This window comes from Ctenopharyngodon idella, chromosome 3 (assembly GCF_019924925.1).
Source record: "Ctenopharyngodon idella isolate HZGC_01 chromosome 3, HZGC01, whole genome shotgun sequence".
NCBI lineage: Eukaryota > Metazoa > Chordata > Actinopteri > Cypriniformes > Xenocyprididae > Ctenopharyngodon > Ctenopharyngodon idella.
Genome location: NC_067222.1, coordinates 35527275 through 35547417, shown reverse-complemented (window position 1 = coordinate 35547417; position 20143 = coordinate 35527275). Strand labels below are relative to the sequence as shown.

Sequence of the window (20143 nt, the reverse complement as noted above, 5' to 3'; positions counted from 1 at the left end):
TTTTTTCTTAGTGTGAAGAACATTTTAATAATCTAAAGAACATTTTGTGCAGTGGAAAGGTTCCATGGCTGTTTAAGTTTTAACATGGCACCACAAATGCCAATGAAGAACCTTTATTTTTAAGAGTGTACAGACAGGTAAGTTAAATAGGGATTGTTTCTTAAGTCTGCAGGACACTGGCCCTCCAGGACTGGAGTTGAAGAGCCCAGAAATAAAAGGATAGTTCGCCCAAAAATGAAAATTCTGTCATCATTTAATCGCCCTCATGTCAGTCCAAACCTGCATGGCTTACTTTTTAAGTTATATTTTGAAGGTTTTTTTGGAGGGGGGGTTTGTCCATACAATGGAAGTCAACAAGGTCCCCAATGAATTTCACTGCATAGACAAAAAGTCTAATCATTCTTCAAAATATCTTCTTTTTGTGTTCTGCAGAAGAAAAAGTCATACAGGTTTGGAACAACATGAGGGTGAGTAAAGATTACATATTTTTCTGTGTGAGAACTACTACTTTCAATCATTTCCTGTTAAAATTAAAGCCCCAATCCCATGCAAATAAATAAAAATCCAACATATAAAGACCATTTTCCCTGCAAGTTATGTTTGTAGAACAATAGACCCACAGAATTCAATCTGCATAGCTATGAATACTAGATGACTAGTCCTAATGCATCATTCTGCCAGCAGTAGTGTTCTTTTCACTTTCACGTATCCATTGTAATCTAGCCCCGCAGAAGCAGACTTTCTCTAGATTAATGTGTTCTTGCTCAAATACTGCAGCCCACCCACCGCTACATAAGATTACTGGTGGAGGACAAAGCCTGGTTTCATGCGGGCAGCATATACTAAGCTGGGTAGGCAGGATCTCGCAAGGATAGCTTTCAAACCTTCAGAGCTTTAGGGCAGGATTTAAAATCAGCATGGCTGCTGGCTCGCTCCAAATTGAGAGGGGCCGGGAATGCAAAAGCCCAAACCAAATAAGAGAAGCCAGTAAAGTGGCCTTGCCCAATGTGCTGAATGAGCTGAATCACTGAAGGAAAAAAGGGAATAGAATAATTCACAAGCGCTGCAGAAAGTTAAGGTTGCTGGCAGAAACCCTGACTAAGAAAGTCATCAATTATTAAAAGTCTCTTCTGCTCGGAGCTTGTCTAAACTGATAAAGGACAAAAAAAATAAAATAAATAAAACTCAAGGACTAACTATAAGACAGTAGGTACCCACTTTAAGCAACACCCCATTCTCTGGAGGGTGAGGAGCAAGTTTGGTGATGGAAACAGACACACAGGATGCTTGAGTGCAGTTGTGAGTAGCCGAAGCCAGAGGTGAGTTTGTTAAAGACATGGACTTTGTAGCAGACAAGGACTTTGGTTATGTTGTGAACATAACTTTATAGATGCCACAGCATTAAAACCTGAAGCATGTATTACATGAATTGACAGCAAGCAGAGGATGTGTACAGGAAGAGGAGAGCTGAGAAACACAAAGCAGGCTCTGTGAGGACAGTCCTCCATGGCTCCTGAGACTCTGGGTCTGGCCTGGATGCAACTCAGACCATCAACCACTTCAGCCATGGTTATGTTCTTCTCTTTCAATTCAATTCTCTTAATTCCTTAGCAGTAAATGATGAAAAATATTAAAACCAGCCATAGACTGTTTTCATTAAGAAAAAACTAAATCAAAAGAATTAAATCTTATATATAGAAACTTCAAGAAAATCTTAATTATAACTGGTTTCAACCAGTTTTAACAGCCACAAGAAACATTAAATCAGTTATGTACTGTACAACAATGACAAATAAATAAATAAGCAGCTGTAGAAGACCTTAAATTATTATTTTGATCAAAATAATATTAATATGGCCAAGAAGAAAAAGAAAAGAAGAGGGAGAAGATCATTCTGAACTTAAAAAAAATAAATAATAATTTTCCCACCAAATACAAACATAACCATGGCTTGAGGGCACGTAACAGGAGGTGAGCATGTTAAAAAGGCATTTTCAACACCTCGTCTGTTATCCAGTCTTTTTTTGTTTGTGTTTTGGTTCTGTAACAGTGTAAGCACAAATTAGTAAAAAAATTATGGAGAAGTCACAGCAAAAGAGGATGGTGGCCTACTTACAGAACAATGCTCAAGGCTCAGGTGACATGGATAGTGACCTCACGCTGAACAGCTGGCTGCCCTACTCCCAGCCAACCCCTTTGCTTCTTATTTTGTTGCGGCGGGACAAGCAAATGCACAGACCGATAGACATTCAAAAGCATCATGGGTAGGAGAAGGGGTCAGAGGTGGAGGGGTGGCCAAGCAGCTGCAGGGAGAGAGCGAGCAGTCTAGAGAGGCTAGGTTATTCATTTTTTTTTAGTAAATCAGGGAGCTCCCTATTTTCCAAATATCCCAGAATGCATTGGCTGTTCACACATTCATCATAGTGAAAAAAAAAAAAAAAAAAAAAAACATTTCTGGAACTGATTATGCTTTAAATTTCTGGTTGTGTGCATGTTGATTTATTGACTTTAACTTAGTTATAATGGTAGTATGCTCTACTGCCATTGGTTTCACATTTGTTTATGGCACCAATCAAAAATATAATGTTTACAATATTGCAGATAAACATTAGCCAACTTCCATCTAATATCAATTCAATATTTTCTCATCTGTTAAATATCTGATCTCTTGGGAGAACCCAACAACAAGTTAGTTATGCTTCTCAAAGTCATTTGGTCTAATGAATCTCATCAGCACTGCTCAGGAGTGCTGAATTAATGCAGAGATCTCCTTCACTGATGAAAGGGATATTTGAACAACAGAGGAAATCAGGAGTGTGGAGCGTTGCAATCTAACACTCTACAGCAGGAGATGTAGCGAAAGAGACAGAGAACACTGCGTTTCTTTACTTTCAGTAAAAATTAAATCAGCATGTTTAATAAAGCTTGGGTACCAAACTGCAATACAATAAAGAACACTTTCCACACAGCCACACACATTTTAATGCACAATGGCAAGACATTCCTATAAAAGTAACCATTTAAAAGGGACTCTAACAAGAGCCAATTATATTATATACAGGATGTGAGGTAGCAAATTCTGACGCAAGCATCTTAAAATGGCTTCTCATGAAAAATGTCACCATGACCGATAGTCATGGTTAAAAATACAACACAGACCAAAAATAAAAAAGCTAAAACCGAGCAGCTGCCATCTCGATTTTGTGCATAGTGAGGTATGCTTTATTAACCTTGGTCAAATGAGTCCTCGGAGGAGCTGACTCCTGCCTCCTGTAGCAATAAAGCAAAGTGCTTATGTTTCCTCTCTTTGGCCGCCTGCTTGGACTTGAGTGATGAAGACGAAGATGAAGAGGCTCTCTTGGACGATGAGCGCTTTTTCTTGTTTGGAGTGCTGCACAGACCAGGGAGCTGTGGACGTGACCCTGTTCTCCCCAACATGGAGCTGGGAGGCCAGCCATCCTTTAGGGAATCGTCCTCTTCTGAATCGGTATCTGGTAAAAATCACAAAACACTTCACTCGGGATGGAGGATCAAAAGCATGATCAATTAAAAAACAATTATACTTAAATCCATGATGCAACATAGGAAGATACTTTATATGTACACTGCCAATCCAAAGTTTGGGGTCAGTAAGATTTTTTTTAAATTAATACTTATTCAGCAAAGACACATTAAATAGAACAAACATGACAGTAGACATTTATAATTTTAAAAAAAATTCCATTTCAAATAAATACAGATCTTTAGAACATTCTATTCAACAGAGAATCCTGAGAGTTAAAAAAAAAAAAAAAAAGTATGACCGTTTCCACAAAAAATGTTAAGTAGCGCAACTGCTTTCAACATTGATAACAGCAAGCAAATGTATCTTGGGCAGCAAATCAGCATATTAGAATGATTTCTGAAGGATCATGTAATTAAATTCAGCTTTACTATTACAGGAATAAATTAAAGTTTTCTATATATATATATATATATATATATATATATATATATATATATATATATATATAACAGTTATTTTAAATTGTAATAATATTTCACAGTATTACTGTTTTTACCATATTTTTGATCAGATAAATGCAGAGACTTTACTGACATATAAATTAAATTACTGACATAAATATAAGTAAATATATGCGTATATATGTATGTGTATATATATATATATATATATATATATATATATATATATATATATATATATATACATACACACATACATATTATATATATATATATGTGTGTGTGTGTGTGAATAAAAACATGTTTGGCAAAAGCTTGTTTACACATGCAGTGCATAGCAATTTATTACAGGTATTATCATAAACACATAATGGTAGGCAATCATCAACAAAACCTGTCCATTACCAAACACAAAAAAATCCCCAAAACATTTAGCAGGAAAATGCCTTTGTGGTTCCTGTTAACCAAACTGTTAACATGAGAAATAAAACACTGACAACAACAAAATAACAAAAATCTGAAAAAGTCTGACTTACTGTTAGAAAAGCTGCTGATTTCTGACCTCATTGGAGAATAAGGTGTTTTCCGCTGGCCTTTTCCCTTAAGGCATGAATCTGAAGGCTTCGTTTTGGCAGCCATTTTGCTTTTACCTCCTTTGGAAGACTTGTGAAAGATGCTGAGATCTTTTGACAGGCTGGATTTTCCCATCTTGACTGTCATGTCTAAATCGGTGAGCATGGGTACTCTGCTTCCAGAGCTAGCCCTGGACTTCCCTGAGGAACCCTCGATGAACTTACAAGAGGACTTGCTGAGTTTACTGAGCTTAGTGAGGGACAAGGCCTTGTCGAGCTTGGATGCCAACTGCTCCTGCTCGCTCACTCGGCTCTTCTTCACGGCCACTTTAGATGCCTGTTAAAAGAGATAACAGCATATTATTAAACAAACAGGACAGGGAATTGAAAAGAAAGAGCAGGAATGGGATCAGACAAGTTGCAGGCCAGACTTGAGCTGTGGTGCACATACAAATGATGTGGGTTCAACATGTTTGGAGCATGTGCGCTTACCACTGCACCATGGCTCAGACTGGAACATGTCTGTGTAATGAAAACTCACATTTTCAGATATTTAGGAGCTTTTGTACAACTCCAGTATAACAGAGACTGACCTCATGAAAGTAGCTTGAAGATGCCTCCTGCTCGCCCCAGCTCTTTTTTTTCTTCTTCAATCTCAACGCACTGCTATCTTCCTCCTCCTCCTCATCTCTATTAGAGGCCCGAAAGCGCTTCCTCAGCACCTCCCCACTCTCAGAGTCCTCCGAGTACAGCACGCTTCTGCCCAACCTGCAAAACAACAGAGCGTTCAGCTGCAGGGCAGGCTGTGGTGAGCACAGCTGGGCCTTTTTCGGTGCCTGATCTACACACTCACTTTGCACACTTCGAATCCAGCTTGCTGGGGGGTGGAGACAGTGCGCACAGGCCATGTTTCCTCTTTCGGGGACGTCCCGGGCCCCTGCGGGCTAAACTTCTGTTCCTCTCCTGCTGCTGGATCTGTTGTTGTTGCTGCTGCTGTTGTTGTTGTTGCTGCTGCTGACGTTTCTCTCTGTGAATCGCAGGGATCATAAATTGCAGTTTATTTGATTGTTAGTGGGATTAAGTGAGGTACATTGGCATTACTAGTCTTAATGAAGTGATGTTAAGGGATTTGATGTTAATTGAGAGACTCACTCTTTGTCTCTCCGTCTCTGCAGTTTGACAAGATCTCGTTGCTTTTCTTTGTAGCGCTGCTGCAGCTCAGCGAGTCTCACACGGTAGTCCACTTCTACAGCATCCATTCCCTCCAAAGAGGATTTGGAGAACATCTAAGAGAGAGAGCAAGATTAGCATCTGTGGTTTAACTTGTACAGAACTCTCAGCAGCTGTTAACACTGGCAATAGACATCTGGCCGAAATCAAGTGCACAGGCATCTGAGTGCTAAAAGGCTGGAAAGCTTAAGTATTATTAGCTAAAAGCTTGCTATGAGATATCCCTATGCACAATGTCAAACATGGCAGAAAATTTGCAAACTCTGCTAAAAGAAAAAACAAAAAAAACAAATACCACTGGAATCTGTAAACACTGTTAATATGTAAAATTAAAACTAATAGTAAACACTAATAAAATTGAGAAAATTGGAGACTCTAAATGTAAAAACTTTGAATGTCACTAGCTGTAAACACAGCTAAAAATCAATGCTGCTGGAATCTGTAAACACTGTTTAAATGTAAAAATTCAAATGCCACTAGTTGTAAACACTGCTAACAATGTGAGCAATCCAAATGCTGTCGGAATTTGTAAACATGTCGAATGTAAAAATGTTAACACTACTTGTATTTAAAAATACAAACATCTCAGACCCTGTTTACACCTGGTATTTTAATCCATCTCTTTTGTCCACTTTCAACCACTTCTGTCCTGATGTCTTAAAAGGGAGGGTCTACGGGCAGGTAAATGTATGGGCTTTTTCAGATCTTTCGATCTAATGGACAAAATAAGCTTGTGCAGTTTACATAAGAACACGAAAGTAGATGACGAAAAAACAGCTTTCGTTTCTGCTCTGACAGCCACAAGACAGGCCGAACACGGTGAGTGTGTGTTAGAAATCAGGAATGGTGAGAGAACATTGTGCTTGGTACATTTTTCATCTTCAAACCAAACTTGGGTCTCCAGCTGACAAAGTTTAAATCCCGTCTGGCTAGCGTGCTTCCCATGTTTATGCATTAGGTCAGTATGCAGAGAGTAGACGGATTTTTGTGGCTGGTCTAACACACTACGAAAGCTACCCGGTCTAATGCGTTTTCAGCTACTTCTGGAAGTGGTTGAAAGTGGACAAGCTCAAAACATTTTAGACCCCGTTTTCACCTGTATTTAGCATTTTCCACTTGTGATCTGATCAACCAAAGCGCATCTTAATACCAGGTGTAAACTGCCTTTGAATTACTATTCTGATAGCAAAAAAAAAAAAAAAAAAAAAAAAACGATGCAAAACGATAACAGAAATCTTAACTTCTTGGACACAGGTTTAAAAGAGGGAGAAGAAAAGAAGTAATAAAAAGGCAAGCATACAGGTTCATCTTTCTTCTGTCTCCAGCTGTATTTCTTATTAGGGTTGAGCTCTCGAGGGAGGCGGATGATAACCTGAGGCTGACACTCGATGGCCTCCAGGAGGACCAGCCTGCCAGCTTCCAGCAGACTCTCCAGTCCACAGAGTATTACAGCTGCACACACAAACACACGATCGATACCAACATTAATTACCTCTAGGGAGCATGGGACAGCCTTGCATTCTCCAATACATCAGTATAGGGGTGTTTCATGTGTCAGAGTGCATTAACGGATTTGACATCCAGATACATCAAAAATGCCAGATAGTTGCATTTATTTATTCTTTAAATGAACATATTTACTCTAAAAGATTCAGAGAAGAACAAGCAGCAGTGGCACACTGTTCATCACTCCAGCATATTCTGAATATACTCACTAGAGCTGAAACAATTCCTGAGCTCGTTTCAGCACATTTTACTTTACAGCACACTACAGTGAGCAAACCTCCCTCCCTAATCACCCCTCTTCCCTTAGAACTGTTGGAGCACACGAGATCAGATCCCACATCCTTCAGATTACCGTTCCTCTCTCTGAAATGAGACTCACCCTGTGTGTCATCTCTGGGTTGCCTCTGCATCTCCAGCTCTGCCATCTGGCTGAGCAGGGCCATGCCTTCCAGAGCGGTGGACTCTAGGGGACTGACGCCCTTGCAGAGCTCAGACCTAGAGGTACACGCATCTGCCAGGATGGACACTGCTCCGGCCTGCGGAAGCTCGCTGGCCGTGACCAGGGCGAACATGCCTGCCATGGGGTCTTCAGGCAGGATGGCCACCGGTGCGGAAGAGGGCTGAAGGTGAGGGGGGCTGCTGTTAGGCAGGAAAAGATTGTCAAGTTTGGACTCCAGGTGTGGAGTGTCAGGATCTCTGAGGTCTAATGGGTTCAGGCTTTCAGAGAGATCAGAGGATGGTTTTGTTGGCTGGATATCACAAGCCACAAGGTGTGTGTCAGTGTAACCTGATGTAGATTTGTAGACTTGGTCTACCAGACCAGTCGAGTCCTCTGCAGTTTCTGCTCTGGTCGTTCTTTCAGCATCCGGCCTAGATGCCTCATACAGCCCTGGATGGCTTGGGGCGGCAGTTTCGATTTTGACAGCCTCCCCCTCTTCCTGGTCTGGTTCATCCTCTGGTGATGGTGTGGCTCTAGGGCAGGCCTCTGCCTCTGTGGGGATGTTAGAGTCTTGCAGGGTGATGGGTGCAACCCTCAGGCTGTCCTGGCTCAGGACGTCTTTGCTGTCTTCCAGGTTTGGCTCTTTTTTGAACACAGTGCTGCCCTCATCCATAGACTCTGGCTCTCTGGATGCCTGAAGTGGCTCCACTACCACTGGAGAACACAAGTGCTGGGGTTTGACATCTGCGGCGGTCGCCAAGTGCTCGGATGTCTCAGCCGGCAATGGCACATCTGGTGCCAGGCCATCAGCGTCTGCAGCAGCGGCTGGCTGGAGAAGGTAGGGGTAATGGCTGCCGAATGGTGCTGTTATCGATTGGTATGGGTAGCCAGGAGGAATTTCTGCCAAAGAAACAGAAGAGAGAGCAATTTGAGGGGCTTGGAGTGCTTATGCAAAGAGTAGAGAGGCTTTAGTTCCCTGCGACAGAGTGACAAAGTGATTAATAACCCCACATGTTCTTCGGCACAGGGGCTTTATGAAACTTTCATGAACCAAATGGCCTCAGCACAAGCATCCCAAAAGCCCTTATATACACATAGGCCAACACGCTCGTGCATACTCATACATTCAGAATGCACCGTGAGCAGAAAATCTATTTATCCTGAGCATTGAACATTTTTAAAGGGAAACCGCCAGGGGATATGGGTACAAAAGGGCTGCTGTCATAAGAAGTCTCTATTCCAGTGAAGAGACAGCTGGTAATCCCATATGTGGGGATATTTGCAGACTACTCATTAAGACTGCACTACCCTGCACATTCTGACATGAAGAATAGCGCAATGCATTTGATTGCTGTCCTGTGTGGATTCTCAGTCCCCTCTCAAACATATTTTTCTTTAAAAATAGCAATATGGTGATTAATGGCTGTGCATTATTAAACAGCTTTCCTCTCATTTTTTGATTAGGGTCCTTCTCATTTATTGTGCAATATGCAAATGAACAATAATTACTGTCTCATGATCATGCAAATTCATAGTTGCAGCAATTTCATTTGGGAAAGCTTACCACGGTACATGGATGGGAACGGAGTAGAAGTTTGCTTCTGTAGACTGAGTGGTTCTTTCTCAGGCACTTCCACGGACTCCTCTTTGGTCTGGATGGGGGAGGTGGGAGGAGGTGATGCCGAAACGGGGCTGACTGAGTGAGGGACAGGAGACGACGGATGAGAGTAGGGCTGTTGAGGGAGGGATTTCTCCACTTTGGGTCTCTCCTCAGACTTCAGTGCAGTGACAGGTGAAGGCAACGGTGGGACGGGCAGCGGCGTCAAGGCTTTTCTATACGAGGTGGAGGGGGTTGGAGAGCGTGGGGGAGGCTTGCGTGAGTGCAGGACTTGAGTGGGGATGCCTGAGAGACTGGATTTGGTCCCTTCAGCTCCTCTTTTGTCTGGTTTTTCATCCAAATCTGTCCTAGGTTGACTTGCATTTAATCTCTCCTGCACCAGAAAAATATATAGAAATAAATCAGAAATTAAACATCTGTTTTTCCCTTTAAAAAAAAAAAAAACTAAATTACAAGTGTTTTCAAAGAGTATTGCAAAATAAAAAGTATAAAATTAAAGAAAATAGAAATTACAAAAATAAAAATAAATAAAGCTAGATTTTGTACTTCGAAAAAATGAGACCAGAGTACAACATTTTGAACTTGATTCAAAGACTTAAATTTATGCATTTGGTTTTATGCCTGTTTTCCATGCTGAACATTCAGAGTTGATGTAAATAGACCTTAAGGACTACAAAATGGGAAATACAGGAGTGCCTCCCATGATTACAATGACATTGACAGGAAGAGTCTCATACCACTAACTGTGCGTTCCTCTGCAGTTCCATGACCTGTGCTGTCTGATGCTGGATCATGTAAAGCTCCTGTTGCCGCAGGAGTTGCTGGTGGGAGAGGAGCTGGAGCTGATGGGCATGCTGTAGAGAGCTTCCTGCTGCCGGGTACATGGCTGACCACAGCGGGGGGCCTCGCTCTAACATCTCAGCTTTTAAAAGAACATGAGGAATATTTAAGCATCACAAATCAAGTATATTTATTTTGCTACATGTCAGGGATATCACTCCCACTCACTTTTATAAACGCACATCTTATGCGTGTGTGAATGGAAAGAAATTGTGGCGAATATGTGGGACCTACCATAGTGTGGCAGATGCTCTGTCGGAATAACAACCACCTGCCCGGTCTGTGGATCTCGGGCAAACTGGTAAGGTGGGGGGATGGAGCCTGTCAAGGCAGGAGGATATCCTGGAGGCAGCGCCTGATGAAGGGAAGGGGGACCCAGTCCTGTACAACAACAGAGGGACAAGAAATGGTTGGGTTCACCATATTTGTAGTTGATGGTCCATTTGCACTTGCTTTCTGGCAGCTTTGTGAACACTCAAGAGTTAATCCCCAAGAGAAACACCATTCCCACCATAATCTCACCCCTGTGCATGGTGCATGGACCTCATTGAATTCCTGCCAAGATGCACAGCACTTTAACTACAGCTATTTTCTTAGGGGACATTGTTGTTTTTAAAGTAAAGTCTAGACAGAAACTCGAACGTCAGAGAACTGTGAACTGACCGTGCTGTTCGCTGTTATTCTTGGATGGAAGTTGTGGAGTGAGACTGATTGTTTCTAAGAATGTCTAAAACACTCAGCCTAGACAAAATGCTTGGGCCGTCTGGCAGGATCAACAGACTGCCTCGAGGAAACAATTCAGTGTCCAAATCCCATCTCAACACAGTTCTGCAGCATTCCAGAGTTCATGACCCTTTATCATTTATTATTCACTAAAATAAGAATAAATGCATAGCACTTGCTTGTTGTAACATGACATAATTCTTACTCTACAGCCATAGGTGGAAAAAAAGGTGGGTACCATATGGAGAGCCAGACAACCACATGGAGGGGGCTCCTGGGCGGGGCAGCCATGGGTGGGAGGCCAGGTGGGAGGCGGGGTCAGCAGGCCAGCGGCCCGCACCAGCCAGAGTCGGTCCACCAGTCACCATCAGGTTGGGGTTCAGTCCACTAGCAGACACCATAGGTGGATGCAACTGAGTGTAGTCTGCCAACTCTTTATTCTCCCTGTGAATGATTAGAGACTTACTTATTAATGGCTAACCAATCTATTGCAAAGTCAGTTAGTTTGCATTTCCTAATTGCACATTAGTGTAATTCTCCATTAAAGTTATTGTAATTAAGTCATGTTTGCTTTAAAAAAAATAAAAAATAAAAAGGAAAACATGCATTTGTTGGGCAAAGATACATCATCCTTTGCTATTCACCCTTAAAATCTTGATTAAAAAAAAAAAAAAAAAAAAAAAAAAAAAAATGCTTATATTCTTATATTAGCCAAAAGTCAATTGTCTAATTTAATATATATTCTTAAAATATTCTCCATTAAAAAAAAAAAAAAAAAAAAAAAAATAATAATAATAATAATAATAATAATAATAATAATTTGACCCTTGATGTTATGGTAGTAATGCTACCTGAATGAAGAAAAGTAATCACCTGAAAAAAAATTTAGAATTTGTTTAGTTATTCCCAACAAAGACTAACTTGGGGAAAAAAAACCTTTCAGTTTTGGCTGTTTTTGGCCAAGAATGTTCAGTTTGGCACAACACTACATATCTTCAAAAAAATGTATAAGACTGTTGCTGTATTTGTTGAAATCTGAATTCTAAATAATAATAATAATAATAATAATAATAATAGTTCACCCAAAAAGGAAAATTATTTTCTTATTCTTTCATAAAGCCTTTAAATGGTGCTTTTCTTATCTTTTGAATCTCAATAACCACATTCATTATAGTGCCCAGACAAAAACTCCTGTTTTTGTGTGTTTGATGGAAGAAATAAGTCACACAGGTTTGGAACAATATGAGTGGGTAAATCATTTTCACTTTTGGCTTAATTGCCCAATATCAAGGTGCCCACATTTGATGACAATAAAAATGTATGATGCTTCTACATTGCAAAATGCATGCTTATTTAAGACCAAAAGGAGGACTGGTGGCCATTTAGCCCCAGCTGTGACACAAATTCCCCAGCCTATGACTTCTATTCTGCCTTACACTTAAGGACAGACACTGAGGGCGGAATCCTGCTGAGAGAGCCAGTCACTTTTATAAGCACCAATTTCCCCAGTGGGGAAGACTGACTTTTTCTACTCCTCGAAATGAGAGCCACACTTTGAAAATAGGCTCATATTTGCCGAGAACTGTTGCCATAAATCTGTCCACTCTAAAGAAAACCATGCTGAGAGTGTGACCAATGAAAGTAAAATGTTGCTCTGTTTAGCCAGTGTGTGGAATCAAAGAAACAAGAATCCTTTCTCATTGGCTGGATATGCTTAGTCCGTACTTATTAAGATGAATTATTTTAATAAAAGGTTGCTTTAATTAACAGACTTTCATCCAGGCTTCTGACATCTTTTTAGAGCCACCTGAACAAAGATAGCATCTATTTGGCACATATCAACACTGTCGCTAAATGCATGCTGAGATTTTAAACTAACTTCAGCCAAGGCAGCATACAGAGTATCTTTAAAGATCCACACATTCAAGCTGTCTCTGATTTGTACTAAAGTGACTTTAAGGAGTCACCTTCACAGGACACCTATGCATTAGCTGCCCCTATCACCGGCTTCCACACAACATCAAAGTGCAATAAATAAATAAATAAATAGCCAGCTTTCCTTTTTTTTTTTTTTTTTAGTTTAAACACTGTACTTTTTTTTTTTGACAAAACTGTAAAAACGACCTGATCCACTTTCCATCACACTTTGACAGTCAAAACAACCTCTGAACCAACACAGTTGACACCCTATGTGTAACAAAAAAGCACAATATGGAAAGTACCAATATTTTAATGCTGGGACTCTAAAAGGTGCCAGTCATTTTATTCATCTTGTGCTGGATGATATGGCAGTCAATTTAGGCTTATAATGACAGCTGGCAATGTGGATGCCACCAAAGCCACTGAAGAACTGCATTTGCAGTAGGCTTGCTGCGGTAGTCTGTGTTACTGGTGTTACATGGTGTTCGGCCATACACAGATTACATTACTTACTCACCGTGGCACCGCCCCTACTGTCATTTTGCTTTTTTATAGAAATAAAAACCATTTAGTTCAGTTGGACAACCAATGTCACAATTAAAACTGAAAGCGCCTGCTCTGCTCCATACAGCACGAGCTGCAGCGTCACAGCACAGTGCAGCGGGAGTCAGATTTCACTTATCACAAGATGAGAGTGGGGCAAGATGACTGACAGGACGATGGCTTTTGGTCATAAGAACAAATCATGTATGTAAACTTTTGAACAGGGCAATTTTTTATAAATTCTGTTATCATTTTGTCTTGTGGACTACTATAAACATCTGTACAAAATATATTCAGGACAGTACTACAAAAACAACATGCATTTTTTTATGATCCATTTTAACGTTAATTTTTGTTTTATTAATAACATTTTGCAGATTCTGCAAGGTGTATGTACACCTTTGACCACAACTGTGTGTTTATTTGTGTGTGTGTGTAAATTATAGTTATATATAACACACACTAGGGCTGTCAAGCGATTAAAATGTTTCATCTAATTGATTACATGATATGGCAATTAATCTAATTAATCGCAAATTAACTGCATATCAAATTTGGCTGAGAAATTACCCCCAAAAGATCATTTAAAGTCATTACTGTGTAAATCATCAAATGGATATGACAAAAAGTAGCTTCAGAAAGACCATGAGGTTGAGTAAATGATGACTATATTTTCATTTTTGGATGAACTATACCTTTAATGTTTTTTTTAATAATATGGAGATATGAAATTATTTTTTAATGAAATTGTACTCTAAGAAACTAAAACTGCCAGTAGGTGGCGTTAAATGTCTTAAGGATTAAGTCATTCGTTCATTCGATTCTTTCAAGTAGCTTATTCATTCAGGAGTGAAGTATTCAGGTCCACTGAATCATTGGTTCACCCCATTCGTTCAAAACGCAGATTTAGAAAAGAAACATTGCTGTGTTGCTCGGAGACTGAAAAACAGCACTCGTGTGATATATCTTAACTATATCTTACGATGTAAATATGAGAAACTCGTACAAGGGCATTTTTACCCCCATATCTTGAATTTTAGGGACATTCTTACTGCATTCTATAGGCTCCATCGTGTAGTAAGTTGTTGCCCTGCAACAACTTGCAAGTATAAATGTATACCGTGTGCAGAATTATTAGGAAAGTTGATTTTCTGATCTTTTTTTTTTTTCCAAGCACATTTCCAAACCACATCAATCTTAATAACTACTATTAATTTTGTATTTAATCATTTATGAGTGATATATAATTGTTCATGAAGGCTGGAAATGAAAAACATAAGATCAATTCTAGACCATCTCTGCAAGACGGAATCCAGGATAGGAGATGGACTAAAAATGAACTCCCAAAGCTTACTGCCAGATTCTGGAAGATAAATTCTTCAAATAGTGGTACAAGAGGATGTGATGCTGGTCCTTCAAGAGTCACTCTCAATCTGTCTGTCTATAAAGCCTATAAAAAAAACAGTCTTCATGTATTTTACAAAACTTCAGCTTGTGATTCTTATTAAGTGGGGGTCATTTTTTAGGATTCTTTACCTAACTTAAGTCTCTGAGATCCTGACTCCTTGCACTTCTGGAGACTCCAGGTAGGCTGCAGTTCTGGAAAATGGTGGCACTTGAGACTAAAGGGTTCCTGATGGTTTCACACTTGATTCGTCACCTTAATTCTTAATTCTTTTGCAGTTAACATGTGTCTTTTCTTCTCCACCTGTTTCTGTCTGACCCTGCTGACCCACTGAGCATTTCGCTGTCCAATGGTCATGCCTTAACTACAATTTCTAGTATTGCATTAGTATTGCATCCTTCTCAGGAGCATTTAATAATTTGACTTTTCAGTCTGAGTTTAATCTCTTTTTTTTGGCTCATTTTGCCTGTAAAAGAAAACTTGCCTAATAATTATGCACACCTCAACATAAGGCGTTTTTCATTTCCAGCCTTCATGAACAATTATATAATACTTATAAATGATTAAATACAAAATTAACAGTAGTTAAGACTGATGCGGTTTGGAATTGGTAAAATGTGCTTGGAAAAAAAAAAAAATGATTAGACAATCAACTAGCCTAATAATTCTGCACAGGGTGTATATGAAGGTATACACACTCATTGCAGGCCAATTATATAATTACATAACTTTCCTTATATCTGGCTTACCACAAAAGTGACCAAAATCAATGTAATTTTAGCCCTCAGTCTTGTTTAAAGACCACAAATTTACAGCCAGTGAAACACAAATCATTATAAAATCACAAATGCAAGAGTTGGGCAAAATTAACCTAAAAAATGATTTGTGACCTAAAACGGAGATGTTCACAGTCTTCAGATCTACTGAGCTAATGCTTCTATAAAACTCCAAAAGCAGGATTGAATTAGCAGCTAGAATGATGCTTGGTACATTTCTGAGCGCTCACTTCAACATGCACTCAAAGTGCTCAGGGTGCTTTTTGTCAGCAGTTATGAACTCTCATCTTACCTTAACACTTTCTCCTGCTCACGTTCCACACGTCCCGACAGCAGGCGCTCATCACGGTGGCGCGTCCTTTCATCTCCTTGTTCTTCCTCTGTGTGGATTGGGCCTGCAAGGTTAAGACATTACACTAACTAAAGATGTTGGCAAACAGTTTTTAATAAATATGCTAATGTTGCCAGTGATTTCTGATTTTTCACCATTTCAGATATCTGTGACCCCAATTATCACATTTTCCGACCATTCTTAGCTTTAATACAAAGTCAAACATTAGTAGTGTCTGCCAGTCTGGCAAGACTTAAATATTACAGTTTTCTCTTTATAAATACACCACTCCAGAAATAGCCCAAACTTATCAGTCCCAACACTCAGCACCAGTCATATTCAGTGTCTTACACATCTATGAGATTACAGACAGACTGTGCAGAAGAAAAAAAAAAACACAGAGTATGCAGAGTAACATATCACATTTACAAGAACCCATTGAGGCCCATCAATCACTTATCAATGTTTCAACACCACTGTGGCGTCATATAAGGTTCAAATTGCTCTTCATAGAGAAGCAGCCATTTGGAGAATCATCATACAAAACAAGCAGCATTTCACATTCCGAACTAAACTAAAAGAGCCTTTGAAGTTTGTGTTCAAAATACCACAACAACACAGCCCTGTAAAAGATAAACGCGTAGAACGTATCCGAGCGGGATTTAGTTAGGAGTGTATTGAACCTTTCAGTACTGACAGACAGCGGCTGAGAAGAGATTGTGTTCTTTTAAACAGAGGAGGGGGACGAAAGTGCACACAGATCTCTGTCATGCTCCAGGGAAAAGGTTTCAGTCTGTTTCCAAGGTTACCAAAAGCCTGTCCGACATGCTATCCGTTTGCATCAAAAAGAGGGCAAATTAGTCAAGCAAAGCTCTGTCCCTAACACTTGTTTTAAATGTAAATTCAAACCTTCTCTCAGAGTGTGTAGACTAATGTTATTACTGCAATTTCCTTGCTCACAAGAGGACATAAATTAATGCCTTTCTCCCCACCTCTCTATCCCTTTCCAAAGCTGATTCGATTGCTAAGCAACAAAACTAAAGTCATATTAGAATGCACTGCTTGTTTGCCACCTTTAGTAGAGCTCGGTAAATTATGTTTATAAGCAGTCGGGCATGCGGTGTCTTAGTGAAAGGCTTAACACACTCCCTATGCTAACAGGAAACACCGTGGGCCAAAGCAATAGCAAAGCTCATGCTGTTTAAGAAATAAAAACAAAAGAGGGAGTAACCTTACAGCAGAGCATGCCCATGTAAATGGGCTGTAACAACGGAAAATAAGACCGGGTCAGCGTGTTGTTCTTCAGATCCATTAAAGGCGTGAAAGCATGTACAAACAGTGGCTGGAAATATACAACTCATGACACCTTATAGACACAAAAGACATTTTGAAAAATGTCTCAACCGTTTTGCCCATACACTGAAAGTCAATAGTGCCCAAAACAACACTAAACCCCACTGACTTTCATTGTATGGACAAAAAAAAAAACATCAGGCATTTTGCAAAATATACCCTTTTGTGTTCCACAGAAAAAAAGCATGTTGTACAGATTTAGAACAACTTGAGGGTGAGTAAATGAAGGAATTTTAATTTTTGGGTGAACTATCCCTTTAAGAACAATGCATGCAAAGATATGAGGCAACGTACCTTTGATGGCTCCTCCAATCGGCCTGTCCCTGTCCGATACTGAGCTGGGTTTGCTGCTGTTGTCCCTCTGACGGGCAACAGCCACAGCAATGCCCACCGGGGGGTGACGAACCTCCGTTTCCCCCTGAGAAGAGCTTCCGTCTCTGCCAAAGGATTTAGCACTCTCTGGTCTCTCAGGTTCCTTCTTCAACTGCTTTCCTGGCTGCTGGGGTGGAAGGTGCTGAACTCTGGATACTCCGGGATAACCAGCCTCCAGTTTCATGCTGCCCAGTCCTCCAAATGGACTACGGCTATCAGATCCATGCCTGGAGCCAGACTCGTTGGAAAAGTTGCCACTGTACTTTATGAGGCTCTGCATGGCTGAAACCTCCCCGTGGCCCTCAGGACTTCTGCCGCTGCCTACCGGTCTGTGCAAGCCAGTAGTGTCTAGGTACATTCGCTTGCCCTCTTCCTCACCTCGGGGGCCATGGCTGTGTTGGGCCGCCAATGTGGCGATGTGACTGGTAGCATAATTGCCCATCTCAAAAGGCTTCCATTTGGGCTCAGCAGAACCCAAGCCCTTCAACGGATGCTGCTCCGAGTGAAGTGTACCTGGATCCATTCCAGAGAACGGATGGGCAGACCTTTGAACCCTATCCCGCTCTTGGCTGCGGGATTCAGTCTCGAGTCCCGTTTTGATCACGTGTTTTGATGTAGTGTTAGTTAAGTCCCTGGCATCTGGGCTGTTTCCAGATTTATTCATGCACATTTCCAAATGCAAGGGCTTTTTCATGGCCAAACCATTTGACCTAATTATCGAGCCTTCCTCTCGTAAAACGTCTCTCTTGACGTCCCCATGAGGGGGCGACTCACTCCTAACGGAGGACCGACCATGGTCCATATGTGTTCTCTCATTCCCCACCTGCAGGGCTGATCTGTGCGAGTCCCTCTCCCTGCTCTTGTCATTTTTATTATCTCGAGCTTGGGAGGCAATTTGAATTGGCCCTTTTCGCTCATCGTAAACCTCGACAGAAGGCACATAAGTAGGAGCTATCACTCTGTGTTCTTTGCCTGGCTCTTTCGCTGTAGAGTAGAGCGGGTACATGTTGGGTGGCATGTGGTGAGGGGGAGGGTAGGTGCCAGAGGACACCAGCCTGGGCGGGAGATGGGACGGGTTGGGCTGCAGGGAAGAGGGACTAGCATACGACACATGCAGCGTGCCAGCTGATGTAGCAACTGAATCGCATCTTTTCTGCTTGTCAGTGGAAAGGTGGCCCCCTGGCCGGCTGGTGTCGTCATCCCGGTCCCTGTCCCTCCTGTCCTGTTCTGTACTCGGGTGTCGGGCTGGCGTGCCACTACTTGTCCCGCAGTTGCCATGTAAACTCTGGTGAGATTGTTTGGGTTTAGTGTCCGTGGTGCTCAGAGCAGGCGAGTGCTGGTGAAAGAAAGGCCGAGCGTGTTCCGTAGTTTTCGCAGACCTTTCTGAGGTGCCCGCTCTGCGCTCATCTTCTGCCTTGACATCCAACGTGAGGTCCACCACACTGTGCGGCCGTGGCTCCTCTTTTGGCCTTTCTCGTTCCTTCCTTTGGAGGGAGTGGCCTAGGTCACTCTTACAGGGCTTTTCTTTTCCCAGATCCCTGCTTGAGTCTTTAGAGCTTTTGTGAGGAGGTAGGGCCTCCTTTTCCCTGGAGAAGGAGCAGGGCATGTGAGCCACTGGGCTCCTGGCCATTGCAGACTGGGAGTGCACTGAACCTGGCAGGTAAAACCCCTCTGAGAGAATAAGAACAAAGTAGAAAGAGTGAGTCCAACAAAGCTTAAGACATCTGGTGTAAAAGATAAGACTGCTCAAAGGCCCTGAAGTGCAGAAAGTATATAAAAAGATGGACCATAAACTAACTTGTTAAAACACTCTAAACAAGGCACTATCTGCAAGTATAGCAGAACAGAAATCAAAGGACTTGAAAAAGTTCATGCACTAGTTGGTGAATGCTAACAAAAACAAAGTGCTGCCCTTTTCCCTCAGCTCTGAGGCAGAATAAAGTCTGAAGTTTTACATGGTTATATTTTATTGTGACACAGGTAAATTACACAGGGTGTTAGACAGAGCTATTTTTTTTTAAAACCCTGCAATTTTTGCAATTGCTTTAAGTTGCCCATCTAGCATAATAGCTAGCAATCCATCAAACCACTCATCCATGCACTTTAGTTCTAAAGCTTAATTTCCATCTGTTAACATATTACAGAAAATAATAATAGAAAGAACATTCAGAAAGCCATACACATACTATTGGTATTTTCATAAAAATATGCCAAAATCAAAAGACTAAAAATAAGAAAACCCTTTCACAAAACACAAAGTATAAGTAAAATAAGAAAAATAATTATATTTTGCATTAATAGGAACTTTACACTGAACTATTAAATTCAGCATAAATTATTATTATTATTATTATTATTATTATTATTATGCCTTACAGTTGGATATTTGTGTATAAAGAGTCTCATAATATGCTTCATTTTCTTTGCACAATTTTTCCCCCTTTTTGATTTTGGGGTGAAATATGACCTGGCTATTTCTTCACAGTTTAGAGAGATTCACTTTATATACACTTTAGGCCTAAATGTTATGATAATAGTCATATACACAC

General features: G+C 40.8%; 1 protein-coding gene across 6 annotated transcripts in view; it reads right to left on the bottom strand.

Annotated features, from left to right (window-relative positions):
• The window catches only part of tnrc18 (trinucleotide repeat containing 18), a 67046-nt gene that overhangs the window by 22936 nt on the left and 23967 nt on the right, over window positions 1-20143 (bottom strand). For all 6 annotated transcript variants that reach the window (XM_051885410.1, XM_051885411.1, XM_051885414.1 and 3 more), the window contains exons 5-17: window positions 17517-19265; window positions 15831-15933; window positions 11133-11338; window positions 10406-10552; window positions 10069-10253; window positions 9278-9704; window positions 7654-8613; window positions 7069-7220; window positions 5691-5824; window positions 5392-5565; window positions 5132-5306; window positions 4503-4875; window positions 3231-3491 (exon numbers count right to left, since the gene is read on the bottom strand). In XM_051885410.1, the coding sequence (XP_051741370.1) occupies window positions 3231-3491; window positions 4503-4875; window positions 5132-5306; window positions 5392-5565; window positions 5691-5824; window positions 7069-7220; window positions 7654-8613; window positions 9278-9704; window positions 10069-10253; window positions 10406-10552; window positions 11133-11338; window positions 15831-15933; window positions 17517-19265 (5046 nt within the window). The remainder of the gene's footprint in view (window positions 1-3230; window positions 3492-4502; window positions 4876-5131; window positions 5307-5391; window positions 5566-5690; window positions 5825-7068; window positions 7221-7653; window positions 8614-9277; window positions 9705-10068; window positions 10254-10405; window positions 10553-11132; window positions 11339-15830; window positions 15934-17516; window positions 19266-20143) is intronic.